The sequence below is a fragment of the Nymphalis io genome, chromosome 2, assembly GCF_905147045.1.
Source record: "Nymphalis io chromosome 2, ilAglIoxx1.1, whole genome shotgun sequence".
Taxonomy (NCBI): Eukaryota; Metazoa; Arthropoda; class Insecta; order Lepidoptera; family Nymphalidae; genus Nymphalis; species Nymphalis io.
The window spans coordinates 9,072,408-9,089,682 of NC_065889.1; the positions used below are offsets into that span (position 1 = coordinate 9,072,408).

General features: G+C 31.5%; 1 protein-coding gene across 2 annotated transcripts in view; it reads right to left on the reverse strand.

Annotated features, from left to right (window-relative positions):
• The window catches only part of LOC126774277 (extracellular sulfatase SULF-1 homolog), a 100,143-nt gene that overhangs the window by 10,222 nt on the left and 72,646 nt on the right, over positions 1 to 17,275 (reverse strand). For both annotated transcript variants that reach the window (XM_050495727.1, XM_050495718.1), the window contains exons 4-5: positions 5,860 to 6,011; positions 2,684 to 2,853 (exon numbers count right to left, since the gene is read on the reverse strand). In XM_050495727.1, the coding sequence (XP_050351684.1) occupies positions 2,684 to 2,853; positions 5,860 to 6,011 (322 nt within the window). The remainder of the gene's footprint in view (positions 1 to 2,683; positions 2,854 to 5,859; positions 6,012 to 17,275) is intronic.

A 17,275-nucleotide genomic window follows, 5' to 3' on the forward strand; every position in this document is an offset into this window, starting at 1 on the left:
AGTTGGGTACGCGAATTTCCGAGTAGCGAAAAAACAAGGTCGGGCTCAAGGTTTTAACACTTTTTATATGAATACATGGTTCCGTTGATAATATGCGCCCCGGTGTCCAATTAAGGAACGATTTCGCGATTATATCTTAAACGTTTATGCATTTAATAAAGATTTAATACCTATACCTACATAATGAAAACGACACGTTATCGATCCGTCAGTCACGTTTATCAGACATGACAAATTCAACATTAGAAATATATTTAATAAATTCGATAAAACATTATTTTTAACGTTATTTAAGTCGTTTTTTATTATTCAATTAAAATAGAGTGAATCACAATTTATACTGGCTTTTTCCAAAGTGATTTCGTATCATACCAACGCCAATGTGGTGGCACTTATTTTTAACATAAAATATATTTCTAACGAGTATTTCTTAGAAAAATATATTCTTGTAAATTTTTAATATAATTCTAATGACATAGTTAAACACACTTTTGAATGTTAAAAATATTATGTTAAATATAAATCAGTTATAATTCAATAGTATCGAAAGATCATATATCATATTTATTACAAACAAATCTTGTGAACGATGTGAAGGAACCCCACAAGCAAGAAACTTCTTAAATATTTAAAGAGAGGTAAGATGGCCGCGACCGCAAAGAATTCGCAGCAATTAGTATTTTGTCGAAATGTTTAGAGAATAAGTGGTCGAAGAACAAGACTGGTATAAACAAGGTTCCAAATACAGAAGTAATTCAACTTACTACATTTCACGTATATTTTAATTGTATTAAAGACATACATTCCTTTTTATATTTTCCATAGCTATTTTTAAATATCATATAAGGTTCGATACAAAAGCGTACCGAGTAACAATGTACGACCGGGAAAACATTCCCGTAACTCAAACGGGTATTCACGATTAATCGCTATGAATTGTCGACGTTGTTTACGAAATGGTCTCAATTAATGGTATCGTGGTAATAATTAATAACATACGTAAATTGTATATTTTTGCTTTTACTTAATATATAGGTATACGATATGTTAATTTACAAAACGTGTAGGTCCTTCGTACTAATGGCCCCTTTGTTTATTTATCCTAATAGTAGCTCTATAAGGGTAAACAAAGCAGCCGAGAAACGTTTATGAGGTATAGTATAAACATATCTAAATTTAATGAAGATGGCCCAATGCTGGTTCAAACCTTGACGAGCACCACGGAATTTACATGTGCTTAGTTTGTGTTTATTATACATTTCGTGCTTAGCGGTATAGGAAAATATCGTTAAGACATGTGTCGGATGAAAGCCTGTCACATATGTATCCACCACCAATCCAAACTGGTGCAACTTGGTGAAATATGCTCCAAACATCCTTAAAAGGAGTGGACTTTTTAACTGTGATGTGGGAAATGTGCAAGCTATACGTACATTTATTTGTATTTAATTTATTTAAATATAAATCTTATTCTAACTTAAGTTTTTATCATAAAATTTTGTTTTGTAATAATGATAGTAATTTGTTTTTTGTAATTGAGACGACAAATATTATTCGTTCAATAGATATCACTATTTATCACTTTAAGTATAAACTTTTTTTATGGTATAGGTGGGCCGACGAGTATGTGGGCCACCTGATGGTAAGTGGTCACCATTGACTCTGTAAGAAATGTTAACCATCGCTTACATTGCCAATTCGCCACCAACCTGGGGAACTAAGATGTTATGTCCCTTGTGCCTGTGGCTCTGTAAAGTGACATTGGCTCACTCCTTCACACCGATATACAACAATACCAAGTACTACTATTTTGCGTTAGAATATCTGATGAGTGGGTGGTACCCACTCAGACGAGCTTGCTCAAGTACCTACCACCAGTAAAAAAACATCAGTATGAATTATAACTAATAAGTATTGTGAAACTTATACAAACAATAAATCAAATAGTCTCAAAAAATAGTAATGATATGAAAAAGTAAAATATAGTTACAAAACATATATATAAAAGTTTATATATATGTTCTGAAATAAAATTGACTACTACCAGTAACAATAATTTACATTTTCATCACCTATCAGCATCAAAAGTGGGCGCAAAGTTTTAGCTCAATCGGTTGATTCAAACTAGTTTAAAATACAGTTGCGTGTTCCATGATTTTACCCACACATACATAGACAGAAAAATAAACGAATACCTTGGAAATAAAAAGGTTTTGCTATAATTTTCATTAGTAAAAGAAAAACTAAGTAAGTGCACCTTTGTATAAATGCCATATTGACTTCAAGTGAAATAAAATTTACGACTGGAATTATTTCTATAAGTCTACAGTAGAAGTAAAATAAGATGAGTGTGACTGTGATGTAGTATCCTTTCAAGTCCCGCTTAGGATAAGGCGTCTTATATTACGTGGGTGGATAGAGCGGAGGTGAATGAATGGCATTCCTAGCAGCTCCTCAGACTTGCAGGTATTTTTGAATGAAAATGCCACTGACTTTCTGCATATTACGTGTAAGGATGGTGGGTCATTAATAAAGCCATCTCGTATCTTTTTACAAGTTATGCTTTGTTTTTTTAGATAATTAAAAAAATATTTGACGCATGCCGCTTTAATTCAAAATTATTTAGTAAGAATAAAAAAAAATGTCTATATAAACTACATATAGAAGACGTTTATATACTTACTGATGCGTTGTTACATTGAAGAAAAGATGAGAGAATTGGGGCGCAGAGTCTTCAGGCCCGTGAGGAGCTGGAAAAGACATCACCAGAAGTACAGGCTTCCTGGAGAATCTCCGCTTCGAGGCTCGAAGAAATGCTATTGAGTCGTTTGCTATTAAGTCTGGATAATAATCCTGAAACAACACATTTTTTTTAATCATAAACTTTTTTGTACTTAACGAAGTGGCAATGATTTTATTCTTAGATGACAGAAATAAATAACATTCTTTGTCAATTTAGGTTCTCTTACTCTTACTCTCCGTTCTTAAAGCAGTCATCCGATTGTGATGTAATTTTGGAGAGTTATTCAGCGTAAGCCCGAGCGTTCTAATAACAAAGAAACAACAATTTTCTTTGTTGCTCAATATAAATGTTGTATGTAGAACTTTATTTAAAATATACCGTTTACGAATGTAGCTTCTATCAGTTGTCTGCTAATATACATAGATAGCATCGCCTAATATTTTTAGCGCCAATAAAGTCATAGACATAAATTTTAAACGTCATTGAATAATGTTTCAAATTTCGGTTTTCAAATTTGACTAAAATTGAAAGAAAAATGAAGGCATATAGAAAGGTTGCGCTCCAGCGACAATTTTAGAAAATTTGACCATCCCTTGCAAACGTCAACGCTACTGACTTTGGGAACTAAAATGTTGTGTACCTTGTGCTTTTAATTACACTGACTCGCCCTACAAACCGGAACATAACAACTAAGTATTGCTGTTTGGTGCTAGACTTACCACTAAATAAACTAGCATAATACTACAACTAGCATATAACATTTTTGTTTTCCTTCAAAATGTGAAAAAAAAACCCTTACAAACGTTATTTATCATCTTAATCATATTTTGATCTGTAATTCAAAGAGTAGGTACGATATATCGTAGCATCAGAAGTTTTAAAATTATTGTCACATGAAGAATATAATTGGACGTATGCCAAGATGAGTCATGATATTATATCGTATTTTAAAATAAATGCATAATAAGAGAAGATGCGATGTCATTACAAGAATGACGTTTTTCGTGATATAACGGGCTTATTTACTCAAGACCGGGATGTTGCATCGATAATAAAAAGCTGACATGCCAAGATATTTTTATTGAGGGTTCTGTACGTCGTACGTCAGATACCAATCAAATACCCATAATTAACAAATAAGTATAAATAGTCGCTTACGATTAATACTTTATTACAATTATTGTTTTCGGTATTTTATAATATATGTATATATAAGTTTCGGTTGGTTAAAATATATAACTGTAACTACATCTTATTTTCTACATTCAATTTAAAAAAAGTTCTACATTCAAACAAAAAACAGTTAAGTTAATCTATGCACGAATTACCGAATAAAATTTATTGCAACTTGAAAAATATATCTATAAACATCATTACTACTTGGTTTGTATTCATGTGTTATGCCATTTTGTAATCTTTGTGGTGTACAATAAAGTATATGCTTTTATATGTTTTTATAACTAATCATTCTATTGCGTTAAAACTTTATACAGCAGTTCTATTACCTAACAATTCATTTCATACGCTATTTTGATACGTGTATCCTTTTAAAGTTTTAATTATTATAGTCAATGTGGCATATAACTTTCTGATCTTCCTCATTCGTATTTTGTAATCACTTTCCAGTTTGTTCTTACATAATAGGTCTAAAATACAGAATAGTAGTTGTATAAGATTATTTTTCAAAAAAGGGGTTTTTTTAATCAATAATTAATAACAATAATATTAACTTTGATGTTTTACATCTGCCAGGCGTCCTGTGACGGCGACATTTATTGTTAATATTTTGTATTTTGGTCCTACCGTTACTAAGGTTTATTATTTGCGATATTTATAATGTTCACCATCGATATCAATTAATTTTAAACGATATTAATTATTCTCGCAACACTTGATTACCTTAATTAATTTCTTCACTTAACAGCGTATATTCGTGCCAAATGTTTAATAACTTCATAAGGTTTTAAGAGCTTAATTACAAACATAAATAAACAGTTGCAAAACTGGTTTTAATCATTATAATATTTACACAAGTGCATTAAATATTTTGATTAACTATTTATTTACTAGCAGTAATGGTATTATACCCCCGGTAATGAATTATAAAGACCGTTTCATATAGTTAGAAAAATCGGACTGGTGGTCCCTTAAAGTCTGACCACTGAGAGAATGCATTCAACTTTGCAAGCTCTACAACTACGTTATTTTTTAAAATGTTTACATTTCGGAACATAACTATAAAATACGTGATATGATGGTTATTGGGCCTGGTCTTTGCACTGTAAAGAGTATAAATCGTTCCTTATTAAGAAAATAACGACTAAGTGTACAATTAGTAGATATACTGTGCGATATTTCGAAAAATAATTCCCAACGAAGCCAGATTCTAATTTACATTATTTATGCTTAACTTAGCTAAGCAAGTTTAATGAAATAACATTTTGTGATACAGTAAAGCTTATCCCAGGTAAGGAATGCAATACCATTTTTAATTCGAAACGACTCGCACGTCACCTAACTAACAGTATGTGAATATCCTACTTCTGGCTAAGGCCTCCTTTCCTTTTTAGGAGAAGGTTTGGATCGTTTTCAATTACGCTGCTCCAATGCGAGTTTGTGGATTTCAGTGACATTAGATACATGCAGGTTTCCTTAAAATTTTTCTCAAGATTAAATGAATTATAAAAACAAATTATTATAGCATTGAATTCAGTGGTGCTTGCCTAAGTCTGAAGACGCGATCAACGGTTAAGCTTCCTGAGTTTGGGTTACTTACAGTCACCACTGGGTCACTTTGGCCAAGTGCCAACAACAACTGTACAATGTTTCAACTCAATCGGATAAAGGATGCGTGAAAGCTTAGAATACGAACAAATAAACATTTTGTTCTTGTTATTATCTACAGTTTCGTTACCATTATACAGTTTCTATATATTAAACAGTTATTTACACTCATAGCTGTAATAGTCTTCCAACTAAGATTTAGTTATCCTTACTTAAATTTTAGAAATACTTATTGTGCCATGGCGATGACTAAATATAATTAATTAAAAATTATTTTGTCATGTATAAGATCAATGCTTATATCAAGACATCGGTTGTTTGTCAAACATTACCTTATTATAATCGTCGCCATGCTTGATCTTCTTTCCGTTCATGTTTATACTGTAGTTGTAGTACTTTGAGTTCATTATAAGTCCGCCCCACTCGCGCCAGCCTGGGGGTATATACGACCCGTTGTACTTATTCAAGTATTTTCCGAAATAACCTGGAACAAAGAGTAATAAACCACTTATAATATTTACATAAATTATCTTGGCTTTAAATATTTAATGTTGAAGAAATATTGTCAAAATATATTGGTTATTATTTTCCTTATTAATATTATAAAAGCGAAAGTGAGTTTATTTGTTTGTTTGTTTGTTACGCTTTCAGGTATTAACTATTCAACCAATCGTCATAAAATTTTTCATACACGTATTCAGGGGTACAAAAAAGGTGATATAGGATATATATAAAGGGTACTTAACACATAACTGAAACTAATATATACTTATATAAATTGATGCTGGTATGATATGTTTGAGATTAATAAACTTCGACACTATTTGCCCGATCACCATGAAAGTTGCCACATCATGCATTTTTTCGTGGAGAATGTTTTTATACTACCCAGTATCCACTTTGTTGTAAATCACCATTTGACAGCGCAGTAGTACATCAACTTTTAAGCCATTTAGTCGATCGATATGACAAACGACATCTATATACAGCCAGGGCAATAATAATTAATATAATCGTCAAAAAATTATAAATTGAACAAAAAAGTATCATGTCCTTAAATGAGAAAGAGAGAGGGAAACTTTTGTCGTTAAACCCCAATCACAAGTTTTGGCTTAATGGAATAACAATAATCCAGACGGACAAAATATTGCAATTGTCATATTGACAAGATAATAACCATTATAGGTTTAGAAAATAATAATAGTTATAACTGAAAGTCCTCGATGCAGCGTGAAATAACTTAAATATAGCACAAGCCGAAGCCATAAGCTTCATTTTGCAGACAGAGATTATAATCAGATTATATTTTGAATCACTGAACGCAAAACATACGTAATATTTAACACAAAAACGTTCATGACCGAATAAAAAGTCCCACGCCAGGAATCATTGTTCGCGAGACAATAGTTCTGAAATATTAATTTCGGCAATGGGAATGCAAATGCAAGGGTTTTTAATTTTCCCGAGGGGCGTGATGAAGTGACGGAGCGTTGATTACTTGGGAACCGTCTTATGTAAACAACGCTGAATGGTAATACTGAACCCTGTGCAGTCATGAAAATAAGACAAATATTTTAAGAACATTGCTCGACTGTTTCTCATAAATGCTACGTGCTACTTTTACTTCGGATACGACTTTTCTATTAGTACTTATTTTTTGTTTGTACTTTTTAACTCATTTTATATACATCTGTTTGTTGCGAATGGCAGCTTATAATCCACGTTGTAAATTATTAACCTTCTCATTTTATAATTGAACATGTAATAAATGAACAAATTCCAAAAAAGAATTGAGAATAAATAAACTATATATATGGCTCTTATTACCAAAAATTTACATGAGTTAGCAACTTATCATACCAAGTTAATTGAATCCTAATTCCTTTACAGTCCACGTGCTTTACGGTGAAGGAAAACATCGTGAGGAAACCTGCATGTGTCTATTTTCACTGAAATTCTGCCACATGTGTATTCCACCAACCCGCATTGGAGCAGCGTGGTGGAATAAGCTCCAAACCTTCTCCTCAAAATGAGGAGAGGAGGCCTTTAGCCCAGCAGTGGGACATTCACAGGCTGTTTCGGTTACGGTAATTCCTTTAATAGACTATAGTATTGCCATCAGTAAAAAAAAAAATAGACCTATCAAAATTCGTCAAAATGTCGTTCACAAAATAAGAAAAATAAACAAAACTAGACCTAAGAAATATAAAAAGTATAATATTATAAATAATGTACTATTTATCATATAATGTGATAATGATGTTTTGATGAGAAGGACAGCATCATGACTATAAATTGTTATTTATTACTAATTAAATTATATTTGCACGTTAATGACGAACACGATTTATAAAAACATAAATCAGCACAGCACTGTCAAATGATAGATTTATAATAATATTTTTATGATATTTAATGGCTTCAAGTGTCCCAGATAGTGTTTAAATCACATTTATTACTGGAAACGTTCGATATAACAAAGTAGATCAACACATTATTTTATTTACTATGTGCTTAAAAGTAAGCTGGCCACATTTTCCCAGAAACTGAGTAATTAATATGGACAGCTGGTATTTGGATGATGAATGTGAATACGCTTGGGTCTGTTGAATGTAATTCAAGTTGATTTCAAGCGAAACCTTTGCAATGTATAAGGGTTTGCCATTCTATAAAATAGCACTCGAATTTCGTACTATGAAATGAAAGTAATCTCTAAAGTACTTTTAAATAATTTGTAAAAAGCATAATTTTAATTTAATATTTGATGCAGATCTTTAAAAATCGTTTTTAACAACCAAAATTATTTCCTAAGTAGACTACAAGAGCTGTATGTTTATAGGTTAAAGTGAAAACGCTTGTACATTAAATTATTAGTATATAAGCCTCAACAAATCGAACTAGTAGATCTTGAGATTAGCGTATTTAAACTAACAAACACACTCTTCAGCGTTATATCTATACGCATATAATTATATAAGTTATATACGTTAGAAAATCAAATCACGCAGTACATATTTAATACTTATGCTATAAATGCGAATATAACTTTGTCAGTTTGTCTGTTAGCACCACTGACTTTTCATGCTCTTAATTTTTGTTTATAATTCATCTCGTGCTATGCGGTGAAAGAAAACATCTTGAGGAAACCTGCATCTTTCTTATTTCACTGTAATTCTATCACGTATATATTCCACCCGCATTAGAGCAGTGAGGCGGAATAAGCTCCAAATCTTCTCCTCAAAAAAGGAGAGAAGGTGTTAGCCCAGCAGTGGGACATACACAGGCTGTTCCTGACTGACAGTTTGTCTACGTTACGCTTTCACGTATGAAGCAACATTAAACCCCAGGAAAGGATATAGGCAATTTTATTATTCCTAACACTTGCCCCTACCCGGGCAAAAACTACTAACTGTAAATCATAGAAAAATGTAAAACGCATATAATGCTTGTTCATAACATTTTATGGAATATGCAGTTTATGAAATGAATAATACCGAAAAAATATGTTTATGTAATAAATTATTAATAGAATTTCGATTATGTGTGAGAGACATAAAACAGACTCAATTTACAAAATAGCTTTGTAGATTGCTTGCAGCATTTAATAATGAACTCATTTCCTGCGAATTTGGTTCGGGTCAAAGATACATTGAATATAGAATGGACATGTCTAAAATTTATTCTTGGACAGTTAGTAGATTAATTCTGGAGAGAGGGTCAAAATGGTCAAATTTATAATATTGTGTAATATAAATAATATTATATAATTGTAGTTGATTCCATTTAATTCTTTTTTATTTGCTGGTAGGGCTTTGTGCAAGCAAGGCAGATACCACCAGAGGGTGGTAATAATATGTAATGAGTACATTATATATTCAACAACAATACTTAGTAATGTTATGTTCCGAATTGAAGGATATACACCATCAGTTGACAACATTTGACAATCTGCCTTACTATTTTATATGAAGATTTATAAACTTTAACTATTGGGAATTAATTAAAATATCACACATTCAATGGCACAGACGAAACCGCTAGGAACAATTAGTTAGGTTATAAAAACTAATCTTCATTTCACGCATAAATATGGATTTGATATTTTAGAGCGAGTATTTGGTATCACGTAGTCGAACTAAATTTAATTCATGATTGTCAATTTTAAGCTATAATATGCAAAGCACGTATCTAATCTCCGACTCGCTGTCGTACTGTTATCGAAATGCTGTCATGTTATACTGTTTAAATCGACAAGACGGTTGAAGCTCATCAAATACAAACAAATAATAACAAACAGGATTTAATTCATGAACTCGTTTTAGTATTTTATCAATTGTCGTGTGCCCGTACGTATCATAAGTTTTCATTTAGACATTAGATGGCCAAGTGGTTAGAACGCGTAAATCTTAGCCGATGATCGTGTGTTCAAACCCGGGCAAGCACCACTAAATTTTTATGTGCTTAATTTGTGTTTATAAATTCATCTCGTGCTTGACGGTGAAGGAAAACATGGCGAGGAAACCTGCATGTGTCTAATTTCATTGAAATTTTGCATGAATAATCTCTAAACCTTCTCCTTAACAAAAGGAGAGAAGGCTTTAGCTCAGCAGTGGGATATTCACAGGCTGTTACTTTACTTTTCTATTAGATGTTATGCAATAAGTACCAAATATTAAAATATTTTAATATACCTCCTAATAAGAATAAATTAATCACCCATCCCAAAAACTATCTGTTGTACTTTCGTCACGCCTCTTGATATAAATATTAAAATCGAACGTATTAAGTTGAATATTTTTTCAATACATTTGAAACAAATGCAAAAAAAAAAAATACAGGCTATGCTTGCCTTTCCTTCATAAACAGTTAATCTGTTAAATCGTTGATGAAACAGATGACATTGCTATAAATTTTATTTTTACTACCTATTAAGAAACTGGCCGTTAGTCTTCATTGAATTAGCCATTTATCGAAGAATTTCTTTTTGACTTACATTAAGAAATTATAAGAAGCTTTAACACAATCCTCGATAGCATAAATAATTATAAATATTCATAACCTTCTCGATACATGAAACATAGTAAACAAATTTTGCGAATTAGATCAAAAGCATAATTATATAGTATGTTAAAGCAATTAGGCCGCGCCACACTTAATTATCCACAATTTAAAAGCAGCTTATGACCTAGTTTAAAAGATCTATATTTATCGTTTAAAAATTCCGCAAACTTTACGGCCTTTCTTTGCTCCTACGGAGGTCGTTGGAATTTCATTTATTGAAGACCTTAATCTTGTTGGACTTTGAGTGATCCTTTTGCTGAATTTGGTGTCATAATTTTATTTTTTTAAGCTGTTATCTCTATATAGATTTATTAGGGTAAATAAACTACTTCTAAGGATTATTTTACTTTCTGACAAATAAATACATATTTTAAAAGCTAAGTGCAAAGATTTATTAAATAAATGATAATAAAAAAAAGCTTTTATAAACAATATTTGTTGTCTATACTGTTGATGGTAACTACGTCTGAATTAATAATTCAAACTTTAAATGCTAGTTTAAGACATTGTTTGGCTATAAGTCAACTTGCTATATACCTAACCGACCCAGACAGGCCTTACCAATAGTAACCAATTAATGACCAATTACTTAACAACAACAGCACAAAATAACTGTTAAATGTGAAAAGCACTTTATTCAATAAATTTACTAGTACATATTCATGTAAACCAGTTCCTAGCAATAAATTAGACAAGAAACGGAAACCACGACAAGCGAATCTATTTATAACAGGGTTGGTACACAATTTCGAAATCAGAAACGCGCCGCCTAAGCCTTTATTTACACATGGACAACAAGACACTAATTCATTTCATATTGAGTGGCAATTGATCATTTCAACAGTGTTCCTCACACTGGAGTATTTTATGAGTGCTGATGATAATAGAATTTAAGTGTTACATTTATTGTAAGTGCTCGCTCACTAACAATGTCCGTCCGCTTTCGGACATCAATCTTATGGTTACGAGATATTTGAATCTCTCTGTTAAAAACTTTTTACATAAACTCATTACATACATGTACATTTTATTTTAAAGAAATGTTTTTTACATATTATAAAAGATGAGCGATTTCCTTGTGACCGGATTTTATAACCATGATCGCTAATCTCAAGGTCACGCCAGTTTTAAAGACTTATATAATATTACATAGATGGAGCGCAAAGGCAAGTGCTCTCCCAGATGGAGCGGCAATTAGTCCCAATCGGGGAGACATCAGCCAAAGAACCGACGGATTTATGTGCTTTCCGAGGTACAAAGAGTTATGTGAACTTCGAGCCCGGGAACTCAAGATCGACAGCCGTCTTTTACGCTTAAAACAATTATTATTAAGGCTTTGAACGCAAGGTTAAATTTTCTTTCCTCGAATTTTAAAAATAGTGGGCATATTTTATCACTCCCATAACACATAGCCTTTATTAATAATTTTGTTGTAAATAATTACAAAATAGTAATTTAATTATACTCAACACATCTTAAAAAGTATTTTAAAAGCACCTATTTAAATAGCATAAATTAGCATTAAATAGCATTTTTTACTTGAAAAATTAAACAAAATACTCTACTACTACACGAGTCTGCTTAGATAATGAAAACATTTTCTCATTAGTTAACAAGTTTTAATTAGTGTTTAGATAATAATAGAAACAAGCGAATAATTAACGCGCGTCTCCCGGTGATTCAGTGGCTGTAAATTAGTCGACAGCTTGCTAAGTCTTATCTGAACATTTAAACGGACGAGAAATCACGAAATAGCTGTTAATTTAACAGTCAGGTCTGTTTCTGTCGTGTCTAATTTCTAGTGAACCAGTGAGTCATAATTTCTAGATAAACTAATAGAAGTCGGGCGTTTATATTTTAGGTCAGTATACTGGAATTAAGCATGTCATGATTATTCAACAGAAACACGGGCAAACCAAAACTTAAATAAGAATTTATTATAACAGCAAAAGTATTAAGAAAAAGCTGGAGTGTTTGTTTCATTAAAAGAGCTAATCTAAGGATCTGCCAGTCCATTCAAAAAAAAAGTTTAATAGCCGATTTATTTGTGAATGAAAAGGAAGGTGTGGAGTATGAACTAATTATATTTTTATTATATGTATATTATATATTATAAACATAAAAAATAAGGTTTTTAATAACTTAGTCAAAATATTAATCGTTCATTATTTGAATATATGAACAAACGGTTTTCGTAAGTTTCGTGAATTACAAATAAATAATAAAACTATGCAACGCTAATTTCTTTACTTAAAAACAAATATATTCGTATATTATATGTTATTCATGTTAGTATATTTTTATGAGATAGTTATTTATAAACAATTTGAAATGTTTTGTTTATATTATTAAGTTTAAAAAGTTTGACAATGACGGCATGTACATACGACATACATATACATTTCCATACAACATATGTAATGTTGTTTGGAAATGAAATACGATTTAAAACTGTTGTCCCGTTATAATTTGAATAGACGTTGATGTAAGCCGTAAACCATTGTTGCTTAAAATTCAATCATTTACATAATGCAGACTTATCGCATTATCGAGGAGGCTTACGCTTTCAACTTTACTATCCGTACAGCGCTTCCCGGACGCCATTGACTATAATCGTATGAAAGGGGAATTTTATATACTTCGCAAAGCTTAAAATAAAGTAATGATATAATTGATCATTTTATTAATAATAATAATAATATCCTGGGACATTTTTCACACACGGCCATCTGATCCTAAATTAAGCTTGTACTATGAAACCAGACAACTGATATTCTACATATACTATTTTTCTTTTGTAAATGCAGACTTATTTAGATAATTACATCCAGACTCAGGACAAACAGACATGTATTACTGTAGACTGTCCCGTCCCCTGTCCGTTAATTCACGCTATATTACCTAAACTTCATTGTCAATACGTCTACAAACTGACACATTATTAAAAGAAGAAGTAACATTTATTTAAATTTAAATAAAAAATAATTACGTTTTTACAGTTCCAGTCCTTACCACTTTATTAACTAATAATTTATTTTTATTTTATTCTCTTAATATCTAAATTACCGCCGCTTCGCGCCGACCGCTCTGACAAGAGTGTCACGACGAAAAAGAAGAAGATCAAAATTACAACTAGAACCACAACCGTATTTCAAAGAAATAATCAGATCGCAGTTAGAAGCATTATCTATACTTGCTTGCGGTTGCTTGCTCCGGTTCGAAAAGAAATACCTTAACCCAGAAAACCTGTGAAATAAACTCAGCTGAATAGTATATAATATATATACATGTATCATAAATCTATTTACAAAAATTATTTATTCATAACAACGGCCTGGATGTGATCAGTTTATAGGTTCATAATCTAAATAGTCGTAAGTTTTACTATATAACCTTTAGCACACATAAATACGTTCTTTAACGGTTTTTTTAACTTTATTCTTGAAACATTTTGAAGGTTTTTTCGAATCCTGTTCTAAAATCATACAATATCCTCAAATTACCAAGCCTGTAACAATCCCAACTAGGGTAATAGAGTTAATAAGTTTATGTTTGTTCCTTGTATTAATAGTGTGCACGTCACAGTTTCTAGAATAATCAAATGAAAATATTTCCACCATCTATTATCGTGGCAACCCTACCAAATGTAACTAACATTCATTGAGTAACATATTCTGAATAGCATGCGAGGCGGCGAGGTGGCGAGGCGCCACGTGCGAGACCCACGCAGTGAGAGGCAGGAAGTGTCATCCGATTTGTCCATTTATCCGCTATTACGCTTCTGTTGCATTTAGTATAATATACAAACGAGAAGCGATTTTGAATGCTTTTTTAAAATTAAATATTATAATTAAAAAAAAGTTATATATCAATTTTAAATTAAATCAAACGTAAATTTTATTCAAGGCAACATTTACTTTGAATCGCAAAGTGTTGCCACAAAGCTCCCATCGGTTCGAAATGTTGATACCGGAGATATATTGTATGACTGCCTCGTTGGTCTAGTGGTTTGATGTAAGGCCGCAGATCCGGAGGTCCTGAGTTCAATTCCCAGGTCGAGCCAATAAAAAGTTATTGAGTTTTTCAGACAGAAAATTCTCAGTAACAGCCCGGAGTCTGGAAGATGGAATTGTGTACACACCCATGCCTCGGAAAGCACGTAAAGCCGTTGGTTCTGTGCCTGAACTCTTTCCGGTTACGTCAGATTGCCGTCCTATCGGATTATGAGCGTGAGGGAAGAGAGAGTGCAACTGTGTTTGCGCGCACACTTGAGCACTATAATATCTCCTGAGCTGTTGGCTAATCTCTCTTGAGATTGGCCGCCGTGGCATTTCAATGTATTTTGCGTCAGATTTTGATAATATTAATGGGTTATATTTATGAGATTATTTTTAATAATAAGCTATAATAAAAAATAATAACATTATAACTGATATTGTAAATACTGGTATTGTAAATGCATCAGTCAGAGGTGCAGAAAAGGACATAGAATATCTCCCCACTCACACGCGTGCGAAGCCGCTTACGGAAACTTGTTTATTATAAGTATATTACTTTACTTTAATAAATAAATATCGGTAGGAACGATCTGGTATAGTTGTTACAATTTCTCATCTCACGGTAAAGTGTAAAATACTAAATAATAACAAAAATCTCTCAGGGCGTTAAAAACGATTCGTCACGACTTATCAATTTCATATTGATAATTTAGTCCAGATCGAAACAAAACAGAATTCAAATAACCTAAAAAAATACCTTTATATATTATACAATATTTGTACCAGAGAAAACTAAGTGTTAGATCATCATGACCCACGTAGGAGGACCGCATAACCACAACACATGTAAGCCTTAATGTTTACCACACACAAAAACACATCGCCCCCATTAATTTACCCACATTTGACTACTTACTACTACTACTACAAACCGTGTATCCAACGTTATATAGAACGCATTATGTTTTACATGTTTTCATCATTTAGAATCTGTACTTGGTCCAAGTAGGACGAATATAAATAGGTTCTTAATGGTTCGCAGGCGTGGGTGGGCCAATATAAAGGAGTTCCAGTCAAGGACGGCTATCGATTGACAACTTAATTAGGAATACAATGGTGCTCGGAGGACTGCCGCCGGTGAAAAATAAGATGGCTCGCATTCGTGTGCAGGCGACATAAACAATCGCAAATAAATTGGGTAGCTTTAGCTTCATTTCCTGTAATGATGTTGTCCAAAATGAATTTAAATCGAGTGTACATATTTTATTTATATTAAACATGTAATTGTGATTTGTACATGCATTAATTTTACGACGGTCATCTCGTAAGTTTATTTAACGTTTCTAACTGACCAACATACTGAAATCTACAAAGATCTATTTTAATATTTTATCTACATAATATTATCGTAAACATCGAATATTCTTGTACAATTTTTCAATAAAAAAAAGAAGGCGAATTTCATCCACACGCGATAAATAAATGAAAAAAATAGTGGATGTATTTATTGATACAACATAAATTATTAATTTTACCAAAATAAATTAAATGAATTATTATTATTTTTAGAAATACAAATTAAAGGTGAATAATTTTTTTTTATAAAAATATATATTTTTACATAGTATATATTTAACAATTATTTTCTCCTTAAATTCATTGTACAACGTCGCCTTAATATGCTTAACGCGTAGGCGGACCTGTCATTCATTCATTCTTTTAATGAATGAACGAACTACCACACGAAACGCCTATCGTTGTGTTCATTTGCATTTTATTGTGGGTACATTATTTTTTATAGATGTTCTTCTAACATAAATTCAAATTTAATTTTAATACATCATATTTTAGTCATAATAAAACTGAGAATTAAAATAACGACGGCGGTACATATTTATTAGTAAGAAAGAACATATATTTATAAATATACATAATGACTACCTATACTCTATTTTTACTACACGACGATGTGGTTGTAACTTCCTTTAATTTTTCCCGAAATAAATATATTGTCTTAAGTGCCTCTAACAACTAACCGAGTTTCATAGTGGTTTCCGCGTTACGCATAGACAGGTAAACAAATATTGTTACTGCCTGTTTTACCTACTTTATTGCAGACCATAAAAACCTAAATATTTCCTTATTTTTTATATATCTTTATTTCCTTTGGTGGTTTGTTTGTAACTAATGTACAACGATATTTCTATAACGTTCAATTTTAATTAAAAAAAAAAAACAGTTATGGCTGAGTTATATTTAATGTTTAATAATTATACACCTGAAAGCAACAGCGAGTAACATATTTTCTTACTTTCACAGTAAGGCTGACAAAATACATTGTTTTTATAATTTCCATTATATATTTACTTTTTTAATTCATTACTTTGTTGATAATAAAATATGAGAATAAAATATCATCTGAGAACTAAATATTGTATAAATCTGTTTTTGCAATACATTTATCATTAAATTGATAAATATTCAAAAAACTTGAATGAAAAAAATAACAATAAAATTTTCAGTTTTCTAAATGGGCTCGTCATGTTCCTACGTCAAATGACATGGAAGTTTAAAATTAAACCTTTGCTAGTTTTATTATGTAAAGAAACAATTTTAACATGGTGCTGACTAAATTAGTGGTTATCCGGTTTGTAAGCAGGACATCCATGGCCTTAATATTAACAGAACA